Below are 26,285 nucleotides of genomic sequence, written 5' to 3' on the forward strand. Positions count from 1 at the left end.
GAAAATATATTTGTACATTGCAGTATATAAATCTAGACTCTACATGTACAGTATAAATACACAGGGCGAGCACATGGGCACACGTGTGTCCCGGTAGCTGCACTCGAAGCGAGGCCGGCAGTTCTCTACTTCCTCTTTGACCTCCAGATCAAGAAACCCCGGCGGAGGCTGCGTGGACTCCAGTGTCCATGCTGTCCAGCACCCTGGCCATCTCCTCCCAGCGCAGGGGCACGATGGGACAAGCCTCGCAATCAGAAGACAGTGCTTTCGACCACCTGGAACTCGGTCGGTCCTTGCGATGCACGGACTGTTCTCGTAGGAAGGCCTAGAGCAGCGGTTCTCAACCTGTGGGCCTCCAACCTGTGGGTCATGACCCCTTTGGGGGTCGAACGACCCTTTCACAGGGGTCCCCTAAGACCATCGGAAAACACATATATAATTACATATCGTTTTTGTGATTAATCACTATGCTTTAATTATGTTCAATTTGTAACAATGAAAATACATCCTGCATATCAGATATTTACATTACGATTTATAACAGTAGCAAAATTACAGTTATGAAGTAGCAACGAAAATAATTTTATGGTTGGGGGTCACCACAACATGAGGAACTGTATTAGGAAGATTGAGAACCACTAGAGGAACGGTGATGCCTTCCGGCTCATTCTTTGGTCCACTGCCCCCGTCTCTACACTTTCCCTGGTGTTTGTTGCAGATTTCATATAGTCATTTACGTAGCATTAATCTCACATGGGATTAATTAAGATGGCTTTGGGAGCCGTCTTACAGAATTAGGAAAAAAAAGAAGCTCCGAGCTACAATCTACACTTCATGTGTGGTTTCATTCTCTTTATTTTTGGAATGAAATCTGGTATTTTGAGAATTTTTTTCTTAAAAAGGACAACATTCTGAAAAAAGTGCTTCTTACACGTGTCAACATCCCACATATGGCTCTTTAGTTCAAATCCTAGCACAGCTCAGATTTGGAAAGGAACGGTTGATGGTGTCACTAGAGAAAATAAATAAATAAATAAAAGAAGAAGTCACTTAACGGGGAAACTGTGATAGCAAGAGTGGAGACCTAAAAAACCACAAAAAACTCCTTGATTCCACGTGGAAGAATGTACCTCTTTAGAAATGCTGTAGGTGACACGCGCAGCCCGCTTCTCTCCCTGTGAGGAGGCACTTAATGCTGTAAGTTAAACGCAGAACAGGACACAGCTGCCAGCAGGGAACACCTTCCCAGGGGCTGCTAACGGCGCAGTCGCTGCTTAGAAATCTTTCACAGGCTCAAAATGACCAAATGAGAGTCTATCGCAGGGGAACTTTCTACACCCGAGGGACAAACTGCACATAGTGTGGAGGTGCGACCACCCAGATGCAAAAGGCTCCAGACACAGAGCTTTCCATGCAAAAGGCAACGGGAAAAGGCCCACCGGTTGCGTGCGCAGTGATGACTGTGTTGTGCGAGTTCGGGGGAAACAGAAACACGACGCGGTTGCCAGACATCAGAACGGGCTCGTTTTGATTCCAGAAGTGTCTTGACGCTGGACTAGTGGGTCTGCTGGGCCTCCCCGCCGCCCTGGGGCCGAGGGGGTGGCATGAGGGCAGAGGCCGGCCGGGAAGCCTCGGCTCGTCCAAACCCTCTCCCAAGCGGCCTCTCATGGAACCCGTGGCACTGCAACCTCGGCAGCTGTTCTCTCCTGGAAAGCCCTCCTCTCCCTTAAAACGGTGTGGGCTCCTCATAATACTGGCACGAGGACACTCCGCATTCCTGCGACTGGATCCACTTACTTGGCAGGTAGGAAACCGGGTTCTCAGTTCCTTCTATTTCCCTGTAAAAAGTGACCTCAACTCGCCAGGCCATTGTGCAAATTTGTTTCTCCAGGGTCCAGAATATCCTCTAAGTCCCTCATGTATTCCCACATACACACATACATACCGAATATGTGTCATACGTATTTATAAATGTGGGTAATTTTGCATTTCAGTCTCAAATTGGTCAAAGAGAATCAGTGAATCGTCCCTTCTTTTCATTTCAGATTCATCTCCAATCTCCCCCAGCGCCTGTCACACCACAGGTACTCAATAAATAGCTGGTGACTGCACCAATGATCCTGGAACACTGGATGGTAGCTGCCCTCACCACGGCCTGTCCTTATCCCCGCTCTGCCGCTCTGCCGTGGGCAAGCGAGGGGCCGCTGGTCCCTCCCTTCAGAGGGTGATTTTGCTGCATCTGTTGCTCTAGCAGCCCCATTAAGCTGTCCTGGGCAAGGGCAAGCTTGTCCTAGCCTTGTCAATTTTCACTCCATATGTTTTGGTTTTTTTGTTTTGTTTTTTTAAATATATTTTATTGATTTTTTACAGAGAGGAAGGGAGAGGAATAGAGAGTTAGAAACATCGATCAGCTGCCTCCTGCACCCTCCCCACTGGGGATGTGCCCGCAACCAAAGTACATGCCCTTGACCGGAATTGAACCTGGGACCCTTCAGTCCGCAGGCAGATGCTCTATCCACTGAGCCAAACCAGTTAGGGCATCACTTCATATGTTTTGAAGCTTCATTTTCTGGGTACGGAGAATTAGAAACATTTTAACTTCCTGGTGAAGAAAAGCTTCGTCATTATAAAGTGACCATTTCGATTTCTAGTAAAGCTTACCGCAGATTTGTCTTGAAAAGCATTTGCCTGATGCACCTTTTTCCATCTTTTTACTTCAAGCTTTTATGAGTCCTTATATTGTAGGTGTGTCCCTTGTAAATAGTATATTCTTGAATTTTATTTTTTGGTTCAGTCTTTATGTGAATACTAAAAAGATCTTAGAATTTAATTCTACTCATTTCCTTTCTGACATACTGTATAAGTAGTTTAGCAGTTTCTTTTTTAACTCCCCAATTTAGACTTTGATATTATTTTATATCATCAATATTTATTTAGATTTACTCACACATTTACAATTTTCGTTACTAGACCTTCCACTTAGCACCTCAGACCATTGTTCTAGAATGTTCTTCTACTTATGGTATCTCTTTTGTGGTAGTGCCATTTAAAATGCTGTTGAAAGTGGTGGGAATAGTCTATATCTACACTGTCCAATGTACTAGCCACTAATCACATGTGATTACTGAATACTTGAAATGTGGCAAATGTGATTGAATATTTCCTTGTAAATAATTTTAATTTTAATAGTATCATATATGATTAGTGGCTACTGCACTGGACAGTATAAATTTAGAAGTCTCATTAGTAAAAGTCTTTGGGTGACCAATTGTCTCCATTTTTAAATCTCAAAATATATTTACTTCACCTATGTACTTGAAAGATAATTTCTCTGGGAAGACAGGGCTAGGTTGCAAATATTTTCTCTCAACTCTTTGAAGATTTTATGCCATTATCTTCTGGATTCCATATTAGCTCTAGTGAAGTCCATCTAATTTGTATTCCCCTTTAGGTAATATATGTTGTCTCTGTAGCTGGTTCTTTTATTTATTTTTTTAAAGAACATTAATTTGTATATTTTTTTATCATTTTTTTCTTTTTTATATGTTTTTATGGATTTCAGAGAGAGGAAAGGAGAGGGAGAGAGAGATAGAAACATCAATGTGAGAGAGAATAATCAATTTGGCTGCCTCCTGTACACCCCCTACTGGCGATCAAGCTCACAACCAAGGTATGTATCCTTGACTGGACTCGAACCCATGACCCTTTAGTCTGCAGGCTGATGTGTGTGTGTGTGTGTGTGTGTGTGTGTGTGCATGTGTGTCTTTGCTGATTTGCAGTTCTGCCAGCAGTAAGTTCCACCGTGTTGCTAACATCCTCTGGCCACCATTGGAGAAACTGGTTATTTCTGCTGGTCAACTCTTTAGGAGGGAGCTCCACAACATAACTCTTGGCACCTAGTGACTTTCTTGTATGGTGACCAACCATTCCAGTTTGCAAGAGTTCAGGATGCAGGACTTTCATTTCTCAAACTGCATTGTCTTCTGGGATAATCCTGAGCAAATAGTTCGTCATCCTAACTACTTCCCCTCCTTCATACACAGCCCTCCTGCTCCTGGAGCACACGTGTTCCTTGGGGGGGCTGGATAAAGAGTAGGCCAAGGCACAGTGTCATACTGATCCTACAACCCCTACTCCATCTGGATTGAAAACCCTGATGTTCAGGCTGATACTTTTTTTTCTCTTGGCAATGCTATCTCAGGAACCGTACTGGCTCTCCAGTCCAGCCCCACCCATGAAGCTCAGGCTCTCTTTAAGAAGGCCAGCCGGTGTACGTCTGGATCTCAGACTATCCGGGGCAAATTCCTTCCAACGAGGCTCCATATACACTGTGGATGTGGCTGGTCTACTTCACAGCTTTGGAACACTCTATCAAAAAGTACCTGAACAGTCTAAGACAGTGGTTCTCAACCTTCCTAATGCCGCGACCCTTTAATACTGTTCCTCCTGTTGTGGGGACCCCCAATTTCATTGTTACAAATTGAACATAATTAAAGCATAGTGATTACTCACAAAAACAATATGTAATTATATATGTGTTTTCCGATGGTCTTAGGCGACCTCTGTGAAGGGGTTGTTGGATCCACAAAGGGGTTGCGACCCACAGGCTGAGAACCGCTGGTCTAAGACAATTGTTGAGCAAGTTGGTGCACAGCATAGGAATGCCCTCTAGAGGGTGATGTTGTCTAACTCTGCAAGCCACCCTCCAGCATCTAAACAAGGCCCAGCCAAAGTATTACTGCATTATGTGTCTTTGACTTTTTTCCCCCTTTCTTCTCTTCCCTTAAGTTTTTGAGTAAAGTTTCTTCGGAATAATCAACCTGTTTTAACTGAACTATTAATTTTAAAGGGTAATTTTTCATCAATTCTCAGTCTGAAAACAAAGAGGATTGTTGTATCTACGAAGACCAGGCATAGCATTGGAAGTGATAGTGAAGATTCCAGAGAAAAAGAAAAACACAGAAAGGAGAGCTCAGAGTCCTTCTGATATTTCCTAGAAAGCTAGGACATGAACACTAAAAACCTCAGCTATATAAAACCCCATAGTGTACTAAGAACCTTCAACTTTCAGAACAACTCCAGGCCCAAAAGTAACTAAAAAAATAAACAACACTCATGGCAATAATCAACTCTGATCACTCAGCAGCAAGTGAGCCCAGCTGAGAAGCACAAAAGGCTCTAAGATTTACGTTCAAAGTGCTTTGATCCATCTGTTTGATGCATGCAATCACCAGGCCCAATCCCTAGGTGCAGCCCCTGTTCGGGCTCAGAGCAGGGCCGACTGGGGAGTTGGGGCACCGCCCCCTGTCATGCACAGAGCAGGGCGGATCAGGAGGTTGTGATGCCACCCTCAGTCATGCTCAGGGTAGGGCCGATTGGGGGGTTGGGGTACCGCCCCCTGTCACACTCAAGGCAGGGTTGATGGGGAGGTTATGGCGCCACCCCCTGTCACGCACAGAGCAGGGCCCATCAGGGGGGTTGGGGCTCCATACCCTGTCATGCACAGAGCAGGGCCGATCAGGGGGTTGGGGTGCCGCACCCTGTCACACACAGAGCCGCAGGGCAATCAGGGGGTTGGGGAACTCCCCCCTATCAGGCACAGAGCAGGGCTGATCAGTAGGTTGGGGCGCCTTCCCCTGTCACGAACAGAGCAGAGCGGATAGGGAGGTTGTGGCCCCGCCCCCTGTCACACACAGAGCTGCAGGGTGATCAGGGGGTTTGTGCGCTGCCCCCTGTCATGCTGATCCTGGTGCTGGGAGGCATATTACCCTTTTACTATATAGGATAGAGGCCTGGTGCACGGGTGGGGGCCGGCTGGTTTGCCCTGAAGGGTGTTCTGGATCAGGGTGGGGGTCCCCACTGGGGTGCCTGGCCAGCTTGGGTGAGGGGATGAGGGCTGTTTGCAGCTGGTCACACCCCCTTCAGGGTGGGGGTCCCCACTGGGGTGCCTGGCCAGTCTGGGTGAGGGGCTGAGGGCCGTTTTCAGGCTGGCGGGTGACTGAAGCTCCCAACGGCTCCTTTTTTCTTTTTTTTTTTATTCTGGGCCAGCTTTAGCTCTGAGGCTTGGATCCAGCTCTCAGGCCTCGGCTGCTGAAAGCAGGTATCTGATTTGTTTGGGTTCTATAATTGAAACACTGTTTCAACTCCAGCTCTGAGATCCTGGCTGGCTGAAAGCAGGTTTCTGGAGTTTGTTTAGATTCTATATTTGTAACAATGTTTCATACTGCAAGCTCAGAGGCCGGCAGCGGTAGGCGGGGAACTTTGGCTTCCTCCGTCACTGAAGCAAGCAAGCCTCATGTTCGCTTCAAGCTGCCTGGCTGCCGGTCGCCATCTTGGCTGGCAGTTAATTTACATATCGCCCTGATTAGCCAATGGGAAGGGTAGCGGAGGTATGGCTACTTACCATGTTTCTCTTTTATTAGATAGGATGCTCTTAGCAGCATTATTCACAATGGTATGGAGTTTTTATAATGAAAAAGCATCAATGCAGTTTATTTCAATGCTTCTGATTTATAATAAAAACTTCTTAATGCTTCAGCAGAAGTCAATTCATCAATAATTAATTTGGAAAGCATAAGCAAGAAAGACCCAACATTTTATTGGGACTACACAATTTAGCACAGTACTAGGCACCATACTATAACAAAAACACAAAACTGAAGTATGAATGACGACATTCTTAAACTCCAAGCGATCAATAAACCTTCCAAACTGTATTCAAAAAGTTGTGCAGTGTGTGCACTTTTCTGGGGAGAGGCCCCACAATTCCAATCAACTTCTAAAGGGGCCACACAGCACAGAGTGGACTTCTAATCTCCTTCTCTGTATTTTTAGTAATGAAAGCTGTAGGTGGACCTCAGGAAGTTCCCTCCTGTGCATCTAATAGTCAATTTTCATGGAAAGAGAGTAAAAAGGAAAACAAATAAAAGTAACTTGCAAGGACTGGGCAGGGGAAAATTCCAAAGTGCTATTTGCCTTATAAATTTAGTAACATGCTCTGATTTAGAGAGGAGAAATAGGAGCTAAGCTGGAAGCAAGGAGACGCCTATGGGATTTTTCAAATCCTTCAAAAACTAAACTTAAATATGAACAAAGCAAATAGCAAAAAAAATAAAATGCAATTTAACTCAAGTCCAATTTTCAGTTTCTGCATATTAACAACTTATTTTTATTTTTGAATATCACAAACTTTCACCAGAATACTTTTAAAAAATATTCTGCATGTATTTAACAAATCTGACAAAGAACGAGTATCCAGTTTACTTGCATTAGACTATGAAGCTTTAACTGAACAGCCAATTAACAAATATTTATGATCATTAATTACGGGTAACAATGAAAAAGTCAATGCATTAATCTGAAGGCATCCTGTCACTATGCAATGTTCATTAACACTACTAGTAATTCCCCTAGAGCATAGGCAAAATGTAGTGGAGGAATTTCTCTCAAAAGCAAATTTAAGGGATTAAATGTCATCATCATCATCATCATCATCATCACCACTGAGGATAAAGCTGCTACCTGTGGACAGGGCCCCTTCTTCCTGAACATGCCCCAAACCACCCACCGTCCCGTTCTCATCAGAATCATCGAACAACTTCTCACAGGAATCCTCTACAAACAACTTCTCGTTGGCATCACCATCTTCGAACATGTTTTCATCTATACCGTCTTCATCCTCCTTTGCATCCACTTCGTCTTCCTTTTCATCTGAATATTCAAACATCTTTTCATCTGCATCATCTCCTTCCTCCTTTTCATCTGCATCTTCTTCCTCCTCTTTTTCATCAGACTCCTCATCAAAAACTTTTTCATATGTATCTCCTTCTCCTTCCATTTCATCTGATTCTTCGTAAAAGTCTGTCTCAGAGCCCTCCTCATCAAACACTTTTTCAGAGTTGTCATCTTCAAATTCTGATTTTTCAGAGTCATTTTCTTCTAGCTCTTTTTCGAGCACATTTTCATTAAACTCCTTGTCGGAGCCATTCTCATCAAACTCTTTTTGGGGGCCATTTTCTTCTGATTCTTTTTCAGGGCCATCTTCAAACAGCTTTTCAGAGCAGTCTTCTTCAGGTTCTCTTTCCAACTCATTTTCTTCAAACTCCTTTTGGGGGGCATTCTCTTCTTCAGACTCCTTCTTGGGGCCATCTTCTTTAGACTCCTTTTCAAAGCCATTCTCTTCAAAATCATTTTTCAGTCGCTTTTTGGATTCTCTTCCAGGGCCATTCACTTTAGCCTCTTTTTTAGGACTAACTTCTTCCAACTCTTTTTTGGGACTACCTTCTCCAGACTCTTTTTCAAGGCAGTCTCTACGATCTCTTTGGGGGCAGCCGTCCTCATACCTTCTTTCAGATTCTTTTTGAGGATAGCATTCTTCAGCCTCTCGTTTGAGGTCACTTTCTTTAGCATCTTCTTCAAATTCTCCCCCATCCTTGGTTTTTTCAAACTTTTCATCTATAGGTTCTTCAGATTCCATTTGAGTTGCAGCTTCTTGAGCCTTCATTTTAGATGAGCTAGGGTGCTCTGAAAAATGTCTTCCTCTAGAAGGCCCTGCCCTTTCTGAAGCACAGATGGATTTTGAACAGCCAAGACCTTTATTGGCCTCAGGAGCATTGAGGAAAGCCTCCCATCCTTTCAACCTTTCCTCCCTTTCTCTTTCGGTCTCCTCCACCTGGTAATCTGTAGTTCCATCCCACACTTGGGCAGTGATTTGACGGCCACCAAACCACCGTCCATTAAGGGTCTGAATACAATAATCAGCTTCCTCTGGATCCCTGAAGGACACAGAGGCCACACCACCTGGGTGTCTATCAAACAGAAGGAGCTTCCTAATTTGTCCAAACTTTGAACACTCTACTCGAAGATCTTCTCTGATCTCATTCAGCACCAATGGATCATCCTCAAAATCCATGGGATGAAACATATTTTTGATGATGACAACTCGCTCGCGGCGCATTCGGGATGGCCCATCCCTTCTCTCGGGTCTCCAATCCAACTGCTTTTGTTGCAGAGATAGCTTTTTCTTGTAATCCTTGCACTTCTTCTTCTTCTTAGAGGCATCATATTCCCCCTTCAGTTGAAACCTTGCCACCTCGACATGTAATTTGTGGCCTCTAATTTCATCTTCATCCAAAAGTTTTAATGCAAGATCCACAGATTCCCTCTTCAAATAACAGCAAAGCCCATCTCCTTTAAGATTTCCTTGATTATCTTTGTAAAGCTTGACTTTAAATTCTTCTGTTTGAGGATCTCTCATAATAATGCCAAACTTGGACATGAGCTGTATAAATTCATCCAGTGTAATGTCTGAAGGCAAGCCAGACACATATACATTTGTATTTCTGTCTTCTTCAACATGAAACCATCCTAATTCAGCCTTTCTCTTTTCTCCCCTATTTTTGGGATCACTGGGTTCAGAAGATTTTCTTTGCAGAGTTTCCTCTGCAGGCCTACTACTAACATCTTGAACATTTGCAGTAGAGCTAGACACACCATCATTAGGAAAGCCATAATTGGCCTGATATGTAGCAATGAAATCTTCAGTGATCTTGGGGAACCAAGCCTTCTTATCCAGGTCCCACTCATAGGGGGTGTCATCTGGCTGCTGCCTGAAAGAATTGGTTTCTCTACTGGGATCTTTCTGGGTATCTCCATCCTTAGTGTCTCCATACAACTTTTGCATTCGCAACTGCTCATCAAAGTCATCTTTCTCATCCAAGTTGTTGCCGCTCATGTTGCCGATTTAGCCCAGGGGCACAGTCCAGGCGCGAGGCTAGAGGGGAATAGAGAAAATGTGGTCTGCCATGCTTGACCCCGCCGCTCCCCCATCCGCCCACCACCCACAATAGTGTGCATTGATAAATAAATGAATGAACAATATATAAAGTATACATATAGTGGAATATTATCCAGCCTTAAAAAGTAAGGAAATTCTGATATATGCTACAAAATGGATGAACCTTGAGGATATCATGTAAAGTGAAATAAACTAGTAACAAAAGAACAAACATTATATGATTTCACTTATATGAGGTATTTGGAGTAGTCAGATTCATAGAGACAGATAGTAGGATAGCAGTTGCCAGTACTTCACACTACTGAACTGTACACTTAAAAATGATTAAGATAATAAATTTTGTTATGTGTATTTCACCACAATTAAAAACCAAAAAACATGAGCTTCAACTTGGGAGGGCCTGAAATTACTTTTATTTAAAATATATTTTTATTGATTTCAGGGAGGAAGGGAGAGGGAGAGAGAGATAGAAACATCAATAATGATGAGAAAGAATCATTGATCAGCTACCTCCTGCATGCCCCCTACTGGGCATCGAGCCTGTAATCCAGGCTTGTGCCCTTGCCAGATTTGAACCTGGGACCCTTCAGTTCCCAGGCCAATGCTCTATCCATTGAGCCAAACCAGCTAGGGCTCTAATTACTTTTATTTATTGTCTAAAGTTGATAAGACTCTCATTACATTTACTGACTAGCAACAACCAGTCATTCATTCAGCAAATATTTATGGAGCATTTGCCAGATGACATATGGGATACAGTAGTGACTAAAACAGACAGAAAGCCCTGATTTTCATGGAGCTTACATAGACTGATTAATATTCAAGACTCCTTTTGAAACCTAATGCAGATATATTAATTTACGAAGAGAACCAGTACTGACAGTTGACCAAAGAAATACAAATGTCTTTTAACATGGGAAGATGTTCAATCCCAGTCAAAACAAGAGAAATACAAATTAAAACTACACTTTTTCTTCCTATAAACTGGCAGAAAGTCCAAACTGTTGACAACATACTCTGTAAGTGAGGCTATGGGGGGAAAGGCACTCTCATACATTGCTGGTGTAAGGGCAAAATGGCACATTTTTCATGGGCAGCAATGAAATAATAACACCATAAACAATTAAGCCTCCCCAGACTTCCCAGTGAGTTCAACAGCATGTCCCCTGCCATGGGAATTATATTCAACTGGAACCAGTAACTCTACTTTAAAAAGGAATTCTAAGAAATAAATGCAAGCCTTGGCCAGATAGCTCAGTTGGTTAGAGTGTTTATCCTGATACACCAAGGTTGCAGATTCAATCCCCAATCGGGGCACCTATAAGAATCAATCAGCCTGGCTGGCATGGTTCAGTGGTTGAGCGTGGACCTATGAACCAGGAGATCATGGTTTGATTCCCAGTCAGGGCACATGTTCAGTTGCAAGCTCAATCCCCAGTAGGGGCATGGAGGAGGCAGCCAATAAATGTTTCTCTCACATCATTGCTCGCTCACTATCTATCTATCTATCTATCTATCTATCTATCTATCTCTCCCTCTCTCTCTCTCCCCCTCTCTCCCTTCTTCTCTGAAATAAAAATGTATTTTTAAAAAGAAACAACCGATAAATGCATAAATAAGTGGAACAACAAATCAGTGTTCTTTCTCTCCCTTCCTCTCTCTCTAAAAATCAATTCAAAAAAAGAAAGAAATGCAGATATATAAAGAGAACAATAAGAGGATGCTTGTATGCTTGTTGCAGCATTATGTATAATAGCAAAAATATTTTATGTTTATTAATTAAGAAATAATTGGTCCTAACCGGTCTGGCTCAGCGGATAGAGCGTCGGCCTGCGGACTCAAGGGTCCCAGGTTCGATTCCGGTCAAGGGCATGTACCTTGGTTGCAGGCACATTCCCAGTGGGGAGTGTGCAGGAGGCAGCTGATCGGTGTTTCTCTCTCATCTATGTTTCTAACTCTCTATCCCTCTCCATTCCTCTCTGTAAAAAGTCAATAAAATATTTTTTTAAAAGAAATAATTGGATAAATAATGGTATATTCATACTACAGAATGGAATCATTAAAAAAGCTAGATTTGTCTACATCACACTATATATTAAATAAAAATAAGTTGCAGACAAAATGCATCATCATCATAATAGCTAATACTTAAGTTGTATTGATAATGTGTCAAACAGTGTTCTAAGAACTTTTCACATATTATGTAATCCTCACAATCTTTTAAGGTTAGGTATTATTCTCCCATTTCAAAGATGAGGAAGTCTAGGCATAGAGATTAAATAATTTGCCCAAGGCTAAACACCTAGTAAATGACTAGAGCCTGGAATGCAACTCAGGAACTCTGGCTCTGGAGTACCAGCATATAATCATCTAGTACACTGTCTCTAGACATAAGTGTGAATATACATGTAGATACTGTATATGCATTGGGGGGGGGTTCTTTTTTGTTTTTTTATACACATTTTTATTGATTTCAGAGAGGAAGGGAGAAGGAGAGAGAAATATCGATGATGAGAATCACCGACTGGTTGCCTCCTGCATGCCTCCTGTAGTCATTTACTGGGGCTCAAGCCTGCAACCCAGGCATACTAGTATGCCCTGACCAGGAATTGAACTGTGACCTCCTGGCTCATAGGTCAATGCTCAACCACTGCCAAGCCAGCTGGGCATACATATATGTATTTTGAATATGTGTATATGGTATATGTGTATTTAGGCATATAATCTATATATATATATATAAAAGCCTAAGTGACCATTACGACCAGACGACCGGCTGGTACCTATGATGCACACTGACCACCAGGGGTCAGATGCTCAATACAGGAGCTGCCCCCTGGTGATCAGTGCACTCTCACAGCCAACCTCCCACAGCCAGCCAACCTCCTGCAGTCCTTCCCCCCGGCCAGCTGGCCCCCATCGGCCCCAATTGCAGGCCAGGCCAAGGGACCCCACCCGTGCACGAATTCGTGCACTGGGCCTCTAGTATATTTATAAATACAGATATATCAATATATAAACTTCAGGGGGAAATGGAAAGAATGCCCACCAACTTATTAATAACTAGACACCCAGTGCACAAAATTTCTGCATGGGTAGGGTCCCTAGGCCTAGCCAGTAATCAGGGCCAATCAGGGCCTTCTGGCTGCCAGCCAGGGTCTTCCTTCCCTGATAGTCAGGGCACATCATAGCGAGCGATTGAACTCCCAGTCTCCCGGTCAAACTCCCAAGGGGACAATTTGCATATTAGGCTTTTATATGTATAGATAGATGGTTATAACTCCAGGGGTTGAGTAGGATGAGAGAAGTAGGGGAAAGGATTTTTATTATAGAGTTTGTGTGTGTGTGTGGGGGGGGGGGTGTCATTATGTATTGGTGGTTTTCAGTATCTTTCCAGTAAGTTTTTTTCCAATTTTTTTATTGTGATAAAATATATATAATATAAAGTTTACAATTTTAACCATTTTTAAGTGTGCAGTTCAGTGACATTCAGTACATTCACATTATTGTGCTACCATCACCACCATCTATCCATATAACTCTTTTCATGTTGCAAAACTGAAACTCTACCCATTAAATAATAACCCCCATTTCCTCCTCCCCCCAAACCCCTGGCAACAACCGTTCTACAATCTATCTATATGAATCTTACTACTCTACATACCTCATATAAATGGAATCATACAATATTTTTCTTTTTGTAACTAGCTTATTTCACTTAGCATAATAACCTCAATTTTCATCCATGTTATATCTTATATCAGAATTTTCTTCCTTTTTGAGGTGGATAATATTCCATTGTATGTATATACCACATTTTGCTTATCCATTCATCTATCAATGAACACTTGGGTTGCTTCCATGTTTTATCTATTGTGAATAATGCTGCTATGAGCATGGGTATATAAATATCTGTTTGAGCCTGGCTGGCGTGGTTCAATGGTTGCACATTGACCAGGAGGTCACAGTTCAATTCCTGGTCAGGGCACATGCCCAGGTTGCAGGCTCAATCCCCAGTGTGGGGCGTGCAGGAGGCAGCCGATCAATGATTTTTACTCATCATTGATGTTTTTATCTCTCCCTCCCTTCCTCTCTAAAATCAACAAAAATGCATTTTAAAATAAATACATATCTGAGTGCCTGTTTTCCCTTATTTTGGGTATACACCCAGAACTAGAATTGCTGGATCATATGGCAAGTCTATGTTTTATATTTTGAAGAACCACCATACAAAAAATTTCTACAATTACACCTACATGTTTTCCACAGCCCTTGTAACATTTTACATTGCCACCAACAATGCACAAGGGTTCCAATTTCTCCACATCCTCACTAACACTTGGTATTCTCTGTTTTGTTTTGTTTTTTACAGTAGCCATCCTAATGAAGTGATATCTCATTGCAGTTTTGATTTGCAATACCCTAATTTTTAGTGTTGTTGAGCATCTTTTCATGTGCTTATTGGCCATTTATATATCTTTGAAGAAATGTCTACTAAAGGCATTTGCTCATATTTGTTTGCTTTGTTATTGTTAAGTTTTGAAACAAACAAAACAATTAAGTTGAGAGAGATTCTCCCTGAGACCATCCATTAAAACCTTATCTAATCAGCCCTGGCCCCTGTAGTCGGGGTGTCTTCCTGTGCACAGAAGGGTCGCGGGTTCGATTCCAGTTAGGGCACATACCCAGGTTTCGGATTCAATCCCCCCCAGTAGGGGCACGTTTAGGCTCTAAAATAAAGGGAAAATATTATGTTAACAAACAGACAAAAACACCTTTATCTAATCAGCTACCTGCCTACAGAGTAAGGCCTGAATTTACCACTCACCATTTTCCAAGGTCTCAAGAGTCATTTAAAAATTTTTCTACAATTGAACCTGCTTCTACACCCCATCCCCACCCCTATCCCTGCAAAGGTTGTTCCCACCCATGCGCGCGCACCCATTACAGGCAAATCACAGGTGCTATTTAATAATCACCCTTCTGCTCTCTTTCCGCCTGTGGATTTGCCGGAGAGTCAACACCTTCCTTTACAATGTACACTCATTTTAAGTGAACACTTTTTCCAAGTTGCCTTCAGCCGTTCCTTCTCCGGGCTAAATTTTCCAAAATCCTTAAGAAACGGTTCTCTCTCCGCGCTATCATTAACTAGCAGAGGGCAGAAATGACAGGTTCCTCGGTCCCACCGGGAGGAGGCCCTGGTCCCGCTGATCCAGCGGCAACCGCCACGTAGAAGCAACGTCAGCCTTTCGAACTCCACATCCCGACGGGCAACGCGCGCGTGGGAGGGAACAGCCTTTGCTGACGTTTGCGGGATCCGCGGATCTAGAACGCAGACAGCTCAGGTGCATAGAGGGCGCCCGCCCCGCGAGAACGCTCCTGGATTGCGCAGGACACCTACGCTGGCTCGCCTCGCCTGCACCGCCCCCCACGGTCTCGCACTCCGCAGCCCCGGGTTACCCCCGCAGCCACCGCCTCTTTCCCCAGGTAGTGGGCGCCTCTCGAGCCTCGGACCTTTGCGCTCACGGTCCCTTCTGCCTGGGAAGCTTGCTGCTTAACTCCAGACCCACTCAACTTTATGCATAGTGTTCTTGGATCCACGCCTATTTGTGCCCTGATGGAGACAGAGTAGGGTTTCAATAAATGCTGAGAGGCTGAATGAATGAATGCATGAATGCATGCATGAATGAATGCATGAATGCATGCATGCATGCATGAATGAATGAATGAATGAATGAATGAAGATACCACGAAAGAGTAATTTTTATCACCCACATAACTTGGCAGAAAAAAATTGTGGAACTATGAAGTCAGACAGAGTGGGTACCAGTTCTTCCACTTACTAGATGGGTGATCCTCACCCCTCGTAGAGTTCAAGAAATGTTTGCTGAACGAATATGTTCTCACGGAGACGTGGGGCGAGCTAAATGAGATCATGCTTGTGTCGAGCCTGGCCACAATCGGCGCTCGAGAGAATTACTACTCGCCCTACTATACCACGCTTTGTGTTTACGTAAACCGAGTTCCCTGCGGAAAGGGGATGTCTGACTCGAGCTCCCCAAGGTGCCGGGTCACATTGCATGAGTAGAATGACGAAAGGCTACAATTTTTAACAAGCTAGGGGCGGGGAAGAATATCCAGAATGGATCTGGCACCTTCGCAGAGACCACAAGTCTCATCATCCCGCAAGAATTTCATCTTGTGCATGTACAAATGAAGGCCTACTATACTTGCAGATCCAGTCTGCGGTCCATAGGACCCCACCCCCAGCGCTTCAACAGGTCAGGTTCGCGGCGGCCGCGCCCCAAGCCGGCTCCAAACTGCTGAGCCTCCTGGCGCGGCCGGGGGGGGGGGGGGGGGGGGGGGGGCTAGGCGAGGCGCATGCGCACTCTCCTCTCCCCGCCCTCCCTCCGTTGGTCCTCCGCGTTTTGAGTACTGGGTCCTTTTTGTCCCCTACAGCGTGCGGTGTCAGTTTTCGTGCGGAAGTGGTGGCGGTGAGAGAAGATGGCGACCCCTGTGGTGGTGCCGCCTGGTGCGATGCCCAGTCGGGCCAACAAGCGCAGTGTCTGCGGGCCGGGAGGCGGCGGCGGCGGCGGGGGGGGAGCCCGAGCGGCGGAGGAGGAACCGCCGCCGCCCCTACAGGCCGTTCTGGTGGCGGATAGCTTCAACCGCCGCTTCTTCCCCATCTCCAAGGACCAGCCTCGGGTGAGCGCCTGGGAGAGAGCAGTCGGAGGGCCCGGAGCGGCGGGGGCTGGAGCTGGTTAGCCTTCCGTCTGCCGGGGGAGGCGTGCCCCGGGAAGACGCGTGTCCAACCTCCTTGCCCGAAATCGGGTGTATCTAGTTAGGAGAAGGGCAAGCAGACTGTCAGAGCCCGCCCGGGGCAGAGGCTGGCAGCCGTGGCCGTGCTGTCTAACTCGGGTTTGGCGGCATGGGAGGGCTAAATGGGAGAAGCAGCGCTTGTGAGAAGCCCTCACGCGGACAGTCGACGCCCCCTGAGGAGGCTGCGAGGCCTTTCTGCGGAGACAAAAAAGAAATCCTTAGGTGAAAGAGAGTATCACATACTTTTGCCTAAAAAAGGTGCCGACGGGTCTGATCCCAGAGGGACAGCTCTTTTGGGTCTCGGTGCAGTGCCCTTTTTCCCTTCCAGGTTTCAATGACAGCCAGTGCCATCTGTCCAAAGGCGCAGAACAGGCTTAGTGGCTGGTGGCCAGCAGCCTCTGTCTTGTTGTCTAGACCAGCTATTTTCAGCCTTTTTCATCTCACGGCACACATAAGCTAATTACAAAAATTCTGTGGCACCCCAAATATATATGTGTGTGTGTATATATATATATATATATATATATATATATATATATATATATCTGATCTGACCAAAAATAGGTATAATGGTAATGTTGATTCTTTAACACCGGATACCTGCCGTTGTGTTGGCTGTTGTCATTTTGTATTGGACAATCTAAGGGAAAAGTGGTCAGTGCCCCTGACTAACTAACTAGCCAGGTATTTGCATGTTTTAAGATTTCTTGTGGCACACCGGTTGGAAATCCCTGGTCTAGACACTGAGCTATGAGCTAGTCCTGGATACTGCTGGGTCACTCAGCCCTTCCTAGTTCAGAGAGAGGGAACTGCGTTCAGTTCAGGGAAAATCCTTGACTCCTCACTCCCAGCAAAAAGCCTCATGGCGATGCATTTTGGACAGGTGATTGAGGTTGGCTAGCCCCCCCGACTCTTAGAAAGGGATCAAGGAAGGAAATTTTATGGGGAAAGGGCCTTAGCAACGCTTAAGTTTCTGGAGATAAAATTGATTTCCAGTAGTCTCCTTTGTCAGAGGGGTCTCCTATAAGAGCTCTGTATCTGATTGATGCTAAGCAAGTAGATTTTATGCTTACTATATCCAAATTGCAACACCTTACCAGTGGTTCTCAACCTTCCTAATGCCACGACCCTTTAATACAGTTCCTCATGTTGTGGTGACCCCCAACCATAAAATTGCTTTCGTTGCTACTTCATAACTGTAATGTTGCTACTGTTATGAATCGTAATGTAAATATCTGATATGCACGATGTATTTTCAGGGGTCGCGACCCACAGGTTAAGAACCACTGCTAGACTAATGCTTGGAGCATGCTATGAACATCAGAGGCAGAAGCCTGATTACTTTTAAGTTTGAAAGATAAAACAAAACTATAGCATTTGGAAACACTGATATAGGAGTGAAAATTGTTGTTGTAATGGGGGAAAGAAAGGTACGTAGAGGGCCAGATTCAAGACTTAACATTTTTTTCATCTGCCCTCCAGGCTCTCTTGCCGCTGGCCAACGTGGCATTAATTGACTACACTTTGGAATTTCTGACTGCCACAGGCGTACAGGAAACCTTTGTGTTTTGTTGTTGGAAAGCTGCTCAAATCAAGGAACATTTACTGTAAGGCCCTGCAACTTTTCTTTCCATGTTTCACCATTTTTGTCCAGTTTTCTAAGGATGAATATAAATAAATAAGGGGAAAATGTGTCTAAGTCGAGGCCATCATAAGGTCTAAGGGTATTCTCTTCACTTATCAGAGGTGAGCAGTTGAAACTGTGACAAAGATTAAAGGATAGCCTTTGGGTTTTTCCTGACTCTCTTATAAAGTTTGATCCCAGTGGGTTTTGCTTTTTATTGAATGGCTCCAATATGGAAGTTATAAGAGTAACATGTTTGTTTTTCCACTGATTTTCTAAATATTGAGCTGTTCCTCATCTTTGTTCTTTTTTGTGTTTATTTTGTTTTGGGGGGGTTGCTTTTTTTGTTTGTTTTTTTGTTTTGTTTTGTTTTTTATTGCTGTGGTAAGCCACTAAATGTGGTGTTCCTCATCTTAGTATTCTCAGTGCTTAGTTTACTACCAAACACATAATAAGCACTTAACAAATGTTTGGTGAAATCTTCTTGGAAAAGTAAATGTCAGGACTTATGGAAGCTTAGGAAATAAAGACTTGGATATTAGCATAGTCTCCAATAGACAGTTCCTAAATTTGGTCCGGGTTTTGAAAGGAGAAAAGTGGCATGAAAAGTGTGTTCCCAGGAAACTTTGTATAGCCTAAGTCTCAGCAGGAATTTGAATTCAAATCCATGTTTGGGGATAGGGGTTAGGCTATGGAGAGGAAATAACCATGCTTCTCTAACCCATAAAACAAGCCTGGTGACACAGGGTGCTGAAACCATTCATTATAAGTTCATAAAGCTCTTTGAAGTTGAGGGACGCTGGCAGGAATTCAAAAAATCCAGAGAAGGAGTATGAATGTTGATTGGGGGAGAAAATGGGGAAGTTCTACATGATCTTTATGTTTGATTTACTCAATCCCTTCACTGCCACCTCCCCCCCCCCCTTCCTTTAGGAAATCCAAGTGGTGCCGCCCTACATCTCTCAATGTGGTTCGAATAATTACATCAGATCTGTATCGATCACTGGGGGATGTTCTCCGTGATGTTGATGCCAAGGCCTTGGTGCGCTCCGACTTCCTTCTGGTATATGGGGACGTCATCTCAAACATCAATATTACCAGAGCCCTGGAGGAACACAGGTCAGGATGGGAAAATGGTAGGGACAACGGTATGGGACCAGCAGAGCCCTAAGACCCTCTCCCTCCTATCCTTTGTAGGTTGAGGCGAAAGCTAGAAAAAAATGTGTCTGTGATGACAATGATCTTCAAGGAATCATCCCCCAGTCACCCAACTCGTTGCCATGAGGACAATGTGGTAGTGGCTATGGATAGTGCCACAAACCGAGTTCTCCATTTTCAGAAGACCCAAAGCCTTCGACGTTTTTCTTTTCCTCTGGTGCGTGGGTGTCTGGGTTTTTTGAAGTGGGAAAGTGACAGGATTCAGTGTGACTGGTTAAAATCCTTGTAACTTCTCTCCACAGAGTTTGTTCCGGGGCAGTGGAGATGGAGTGGAGATTCGCTATGATTTACTGGATTGTCATATCAGCATCTGCTCTCCTCAGGTGAACCCTTCAGGGTCAGGGCTGCACATCAAAGAGTAGAACTCTGAGGATGTGGTACTTCCCTTCCCCGTCCCCAGAAGGCCAGGGGCATATTTCTACTCCCTCTTTCTCTAATTTGTTCTACAGCACATAGTTGCTGTCATCTTGACCCCAATATTGGGATTCTGGCCCTTGTCCCACTGTCATAGGTCTGATAGGTCTCTGGGGACTTATCTTTGCTTCCAGAGAATAGCACTTAACCTTGACCCCATCCAACTTCCTCCCATAGGTGGCTCAACTCTTTACAGACAACTTTGACTACCAAACTCGGGACGACTTTGTGCGAGGCCTATTAGTGAATGAGGAGGTAAGAAAAGGCTCCCAGGGCCTCTTTAAAAGAGCACTAAGCCTGGCTGGGTAGCTCGGTTGGTTGAAGCATCCTCCCAGTATGCCAAGGTTTTGGGTTCAGTCCCCTACCAGGGCACATGCAAGAGTGAACCAGTGAATGCGTGGATGGGTGGAACAGCAGATTGATGTTTCTCTCTCTCTCTCTCTCTCTCTCTCTCTCTCTCTCTCTCTCTAAAATCAATCAATAAATTTAAAAAGTGTTTTTAACAAAATAATAAAAGAGGGCTAAGATTTCATCTCATGAAGATAACCTTTGGTCCCCTTTTCTGTTTTATTGAGCCTTAGGAGAGAGGAAAGTAGCTGGGGTTGGGGGGAAGCAGTACACAAAGAAAAGTCTCAGGCCATTTGTGACATTGAGTGGCAGAGGGAAACTTACGAAGGTAAGAAAAGTATTGTACCTGGGGGTGTTCTTCCTCTCTTGCTTGCTTGGGTGACCTCCCTTTCCTTGTCCTCAGATTCTAGGGAACCAGATCCACATGCATGTGACAACTAGGGAATATGGTGCCCGAGTCTCCAACCTACACATGTATGCAGCTGTCTGCGCTGATGTCATCCGCCGATGGGTCTACCCTCTCACCCCAGAGGCAAACTTCACTGACAACACAATTCAGAACTGCACTCATTCCCGGCACAACATCTACCGAGGGCCTGAGGTCAGCCTGGGCCATGGCAGCATCCTGGAGGAAAATGTGCTCCTGGGCTCTGGCACTGTCATTGGCAGCAATTGCTCCATCACCAATAGTGTCATTGGCCCTGGCTGTCACATTGGTGAGCACAGGTGGGGGAGTCAAGCCAGTCATCTTAAGAGTAGGAACCTGGGGAGGCCCCTGTCTCCAGAGGAGACGGGACTAGTCCTTGAGAATAGGGAACCAGAGTGGCTCCCTTAACAAAGGAGGGAACAGAGAGGTAAAAACGGTGAGGCTGTCGTTTGTGCCCTGTGAGCCTCTTCCTGGGTGATTCCTCACATTCCCGGGTATCCTGTATTCATATTCAAGACCAAGTGGATAATTAACATGCAGTAACAACATCTGTACATCACAGCTTACAAAGACCTTTTGCATACATTATTTCATTTAATCCTCACTGAAACCTTGTGAGGAAGGTGTTACTTATCCCCAGGTTATAGGCAAGGCTCAAAGAGGTTGTGTTGCCCAAGGTCATAGCTGACGAGGCAGTGCTGGAGCTTAAATCCAAGTATTCTGATTGTTAAGTCCAGTGTCCTTCTCACTCTATCATACTGTCTGGTTAGCCTCTTAGTGACTCACTTTAGATGTAGGAATGTGATGCTTTAAATTGAACTGCCTCTTTAAAAGACCAATAAGATTTTAATTCAAAATGTACAAGAAGAGGTGGGATAGATATGGACATGAATCTAATAAGTTTCTTGAGTTCTAGAGGTCCCCAGAAATCTTGAGGGTTCTCAGGTTCTTAAGTCCTGTGTGGTAGTACTACAGCACAATCCCACCTTCAGGGCCTTTGCCCACTATTCTCCAGCCAAATCATATAAGCTGTCATCAACATGGTGGAGGATGGTCAGACTGAGCAATGTTCTACTCTCATGCCTGGGCTTAGAAGGGAAGCAGGTATTTCTGGTGAGTTGGGGGATGGAGTATTTGAGCTGGATGGGAGCTATGCTGGTATCAGTCAGCCATGTCTTCCCGGAATGGCCCTGGTCTGGAGTTGGAGCCCTAGTGACCAGGAGTTCTTCCTGTCCTGAGCCAGGTGATAACGTGGTGCTGGACCAGGCCTACCTGTGGCAGGGTGTTCGAGTGGCTGCTGGAGCACAGATCCATCAGTCTCTGCTTTGTGACAATGCTGAGGTCAAGGAACGAGTTACACTGAAGCCACACTGTGTCCTCACTTCCCAGGTGAGAACCGGTTCCATACTCTGTACAGGCCCCAAACTGAGTGGTGGTCATGCTAAACCAGAAGGGACCTATGTCCAACTATAATCCAGCCTGAACTGAGATTCCAAATCCAGTGGTTTCATATGCCTGCTACTTGGCTTAGTCACTGTCTTTGTCAGAATGTAATTTTCCCCAGCACACTAATGGGTCTGTGCCACCCACTCTTTTTTTCTCCCCTAGGTGGTAGTGGGTCCAAACATCACACTGCCTGAGGGCTCGGTGATCTCTTTGCATCCTCCAGATGCAGAGGAAGATGAGGACGATAGCCAGTTCAGTGATGATTCTGGGGCTGATAAGGAAAAGGAGAAAGTGAAGCTGAAAGGTGTGAGGCTCAGCAGGTGTGGGGCATCTGTGTGTCTCTCTGCCCCATAGAAAAACCAGTGTTTCCTCCTGGAGGAATGCGTACTTCCACAGGCCCTTGCTAAAAATCATTGTCGTTCCAGGTTACAATCCAGCAGAAGTCGGAGTTGCAGGCCAGGGCTACCTCTGGAAAGCTGCAGACATGAACATGGAAGAAGAGGAAGAACTACGGCAGAATCTGTGGGGTGAGATAGGCCTGTTCCTGCCACACACACACCCCCTTTCTGAATCAGAACATTTTAAAGGAGAGTGAACACTTCAGAATCAGACTACTTGTTCACTGCTTTATTCATGCAGACAGGCCAAATATATGATTCTCTGTCAATGGCTCATTCCTTATTTTTCTTTTTTCTCACCCTTTGTGGGTTCTCAGGACTCACGATCAACATAGAAGAAGAAAGTGAAACAGAAAGTGAGCGAAGTATGGATTCTGAGGAGCTAGATAGCCGGGCAGGCTCCCCACAGATGGATGACATCAAAGGTGAGTGGCCAGGGAAGCGGTATCTTGAGATGAAAGAGGAAAACCTCCACTTTATTCTTTATCTGGATCAACCAGCCAAAGACTTGTATTCCTCCCAGGAGAGGTTTGGTATCAAGTCAGAACTAAATGACTTAACACCTTCTGGAGTAATGTTGGCCCCACGAACTTATTCTTGCTTTGATTTTAGTGTTCCAGAATGAAGTCCTGGGAACACTACAGCGGGGCAAGGAGGAGAACATTTCTTGTGATAACCTAGTCCTAGAGATCAACTCTCTCAAGTAAGAGCAGCCCCTCCCTATTTTCTTTCCCTGGAGTAATCCCAGGCAGATAGAGGCCCTCCTGGTTCTTCCTCATATAGGAACCTGTTTCCTTGACATCCCGAATGTACAAAGCCATTAGCATTTGGAGCAAAGAGAGCGTTAGGTTTTAGTCTTGGCATATTTCTCCTTCCAAAATTCTCCCTTCCACGTTGTTCCATCTGACTTCCTCTTCCCCCGTGTCCTACCAAAGTCAGCCCTACAGCATGCTGAAAGGGCCAATGAAGGCCTTGGTGTCACCACAGTCTCCCCACAGGTACGCCTACAACATAAGCCTGAAGGAGGTGATGCAGGTACTGAGCCACGTGGTCCTGGAATTCCCCCTGCAACAAATGGATTCCCCGCTGGATCCAAACCGCTACTGTGCCCTGCTGCTTCCCGTGAGCGAAAATTGGGGCTGAGTACAAGGGGTTGGGTGGAAGCAAATACACATCCTTGCTGTGGTGATTTTAAAAGAAATCAGGACTAGAAGGTCTTGTTGTGGCATATTGTGTTTCTCCTCACCTCTGGAATCAGACTGGATTCTAGAGCAGCTTTGGTTGGTCCAGAGGAGTCAAGTTAGGTTCAATCCTGAATGGCCTTTGAGACTCCAGGATTCAGGCTATACCAGACCCCAAAGGTATACCCAGAACAGATCTGGACTTTAGACTCTCTGACTGTAAATGATTTGACTCAGAATAAGGTCAACCTGTAGGCTGGGAATGGGTATTTTTGAGGCAGCCTGCATATCTGACCCCCTTTCACCATCGCTGGGGAACCTCTTTTTCCCCAACCCTGACTGCTAGCAGTTAGTTACTAAGTCCTTCTGATATGATTCCTCAGGGCCTATATCATCTCCTTGTCTTCCCATATCATGAAAGATGCATGCTATCAATATTTATTTTCTTTGCTGTCCATGTATATGTCTCAGGCATATGTTGCAGCTCCCCTTTCCTTTCTTCTGTAGCTGCTCAAGGCCTGGAGCCCTGTTTTTAGGAACTACATAAAGCGTGCAGCTGATCATTTGGAAGCGCTGGCAGCCATAGAGGACTTCTTCCTGGAGCATGAAGCTCTTGGTACTTCCATGGCCAAGGTGAATACCACCTCAAGACTCATAGTCCTGCATTTGCTTTGAAACAGGCTTTGGTGACCTCCATGGAGCTACAAACAAAGAGACTGACATGAATCCAATATGGAGTTTGGTTAACAGCACCATCCATCCCTGGTATTGTGTTCATTGCTGGGATAGTACAGCTTTGCCCTGGGAATGCATAGAGCACTACCTAGCAAGAGTTCCAGAAGTTATACCTGTCCCAGTATCATTGTGAAGAGCTTACTCTTTTCTGTTTTGGAGAAGGCTGTTCAGTGTAGAAGAGAGCTAAGAACCTGGTAGTGAGAGGTGCTAAGATCTTGCCTCCTCTTCCTCTGTTATCCATTAATCTTGCTGGACTCTGCATGGTCTCTGAGATCTCTGCTGGCCTTCTGCAGGTATTGATGGCTTTCTACCAGTTGGAGATCCTAGCCGAGGAAACAATCCTAAGCTGGTACAACCAAAAGGATACAACTGACGAGGGCCGACAGTTGCGCAAGAACCAACAGGTGAGTCAGGATACCCTCTTGCCATGGTGGTCGTCTGGCCCTTGGCCCACAGGGTGGTTGGTCCCTGGGACTCTGATTGTTTGAGCTGTTTATCCACCAAGGAGAAGAGGAGGGTTATGTGCCCCTCCCTCAGTAGCTCTCCTCTATGCTGTCTTACAGCTGCAGAGGTTCATCCAGTGGTTAAAAGAAGCAGAAGAGGAGTCATCTGAAGATGACTGAAGTCCTACTGCCTGCTCCTGTGGGTGTGAGTGAAGGCCCTCCTGGCTTCTGGGCCAGGGCAAGTGAGAGGCTAGTTGCAGAATATGAGTGACCACCATCCTGGCTGAGACTTAAAGGAGCAGAGGCTGGAACTACAGTATTCTTCTCGCCGCCAGCAACCATGTGCCTCACATCCTGACTGGGGAGTTGGGATAAGGGAAGTTGGGCTGGAAAAAAGCTCTGCCTAATGAGGAGCTAAGCAGGCCCTGCAGTTAGAGGAAGGCCGGAGGCACAGCTTTGTGTTTTGGCTTTCCCTCGGGAAGCAGCAGAGAGCAGCTGGCCTTTTCTGCTGCTTGTATTTGTTAATATTAAAAAAAGAGAGAGTGGGTGTGTTTGGTTTCTGTCCAACTCTGACTGATCAGCTGTTGAAATTGGTGACCAAAGAGTTCTGAACCTCTGGCAAGACAGCCTTAACACCTGGGGGAGCAGGAGAAGAGGAGTGTTATGGCCACTAGGTGGTACTGTGGTGCCTTGCTAATTGACCATTGCCAGGGCTCCTGGATGTTGGAGGAGTTAATCTCTGCAGACCTATTTGTGATCCTGGAGTGGTGTGCCCGAGCCTGTTTCCAGAGAGCGTCCCAGTCTGAGCACTTTCCTGCCAGAGAGTGATGATGCCAAACATGTATAAAGTCCATTAACCACCTGCCAGTCCCTCATGCTTTGTCCAGTTGATCCAGTACTACTATCAGGGGAACTGGGCTACTCTTCATCTTAAAGATAAGGAAATTTGCTCAAGATCTCATTACTCTTTTTTTAATTGATTTCAGAGAGGAAGGGAGAGGGAAAGAGAGATAGAAATATCAATGATGAGAGAGAATCATTGATCGGCCGCCTCCTGCATACCCCCTACTGGGGATCGAGCCCACAACCTCATCATGTGCCCTGCATCAGAATTGAACCCGGGACCCTTCAGTCCACAGGCCAATGCTCTGTCCACTGAGCCAAACCAGCTAGGGCAAGGTCTCATCATTCTCGGGGTAAAGCTAAGGAGTTGAGTCTCATAAGCCAGAGTTCTTTTTGCTTCAGCAGATTTAGTGCCTAGGTGAAGGGAAGTTGCCCACAGAGGCTTATATAACCCAAGCCAGCAATGGATATCTTAAAAACAATAAAATCCTGCAAAATAGGTTTTCCCCTGATATTGAGAGTTTACTGTATAATTAGGCATTTTGCTAAAAACTTTTCATATGTTAGTTAACTCACATCAGCCCTATGATGTA

General features: G+C 45.1%; 2 protein-coding genes across 3 annotated transcripts; one reads left to right on the forward strand and one right to left on the reverse strand.

The window, feature by feature from the left end:
• Positions 1-6,551: 6,551 nt before the first annotated feature.
• Positions 6,552-15,039, reverse strand: LOC132230164 (HIV Tat-specific factor 1 homolog). Of its 2 annotated transcripts, XM_059687182.1 has the most exons (3): positions 14,776-15,039; positions 14,482-14,526; positions 6,553-9,772 (listed from the first exon to the last, which is right to left on the reverse strand). In XM_059687182.1, exon 3 carries the CDS (start codon positions 9,731-9,733, stop codon positions 7,466-7,468), a length of 2,268 nt encoding a protein of 755 aa, XP_059543165.1. In that variant the 5' UTR covers positions 9,734-9,772; positions 14,482-14,526; positions 14,776-15,039; the 3' UTR covers positions 6,553-7,465. The 2 variants fall into 2 exon arrangements, with proteins under 2 accessions (XP_059543166.1, XP_059543165.1); XM_059687183.1 differs by lacking the exon at positions 14,482-14,526 and having other exon boundaries at positions 6,552-9,772.
• A 1,161-nt stretch (positions 15,040-16,200) lies between these two features.
• On the forward strand, positions 16,201-25,392 carry EIF2B5 (eukaryotic translation initiation factor 2B subunit epsilon). Its single transcript, XM_059687239.1, has 16 exons — positions 16,201-16,501; positions 18,098-18,222; positions 19,173-19,358; positions 19,437-19,614; positions 19,700-19,780; positions 20,049-20,126; positions 20,623-20,935; positions 21,890-22,035; positions 22,255-22,396; positions 22,518-22,619; positions 22,808-22,915; positions 23,103-23,193; positions 23,489-23,612; positions 24,179-24,304; positions 24,700-24,810; positions 24,970-25,392. The coding sequence occupies exons 1-16, from the start codon at positions 16,301-16,303 to the stop codon at positions 25,027-25,029; spliced, it is 2,172 nt and encodes a 723-aa protein (XP_059543222.1). The 5' UTR covers positions 16,201-16,300; the 3' UTR covers positions 25,030-25,392.
• The last annotated feature ends 893 nt before the right edge of the window (positions 25,393-26,285 follow it).

Source organism: Myotis daubentonii, chromosome 3 (genome assembly GCF_963259705.1).
Source record: "Myotis daubentonii chromosome 3, mMyoDau2.1, whole genome shotgun sequence".
NCBI classification, from domain to species: Eukaryota; Metazoa; Chordata; class Mammalia; order Chiroptera; family Vespertilionidae; genus Myotis; species Myotis daubentonii.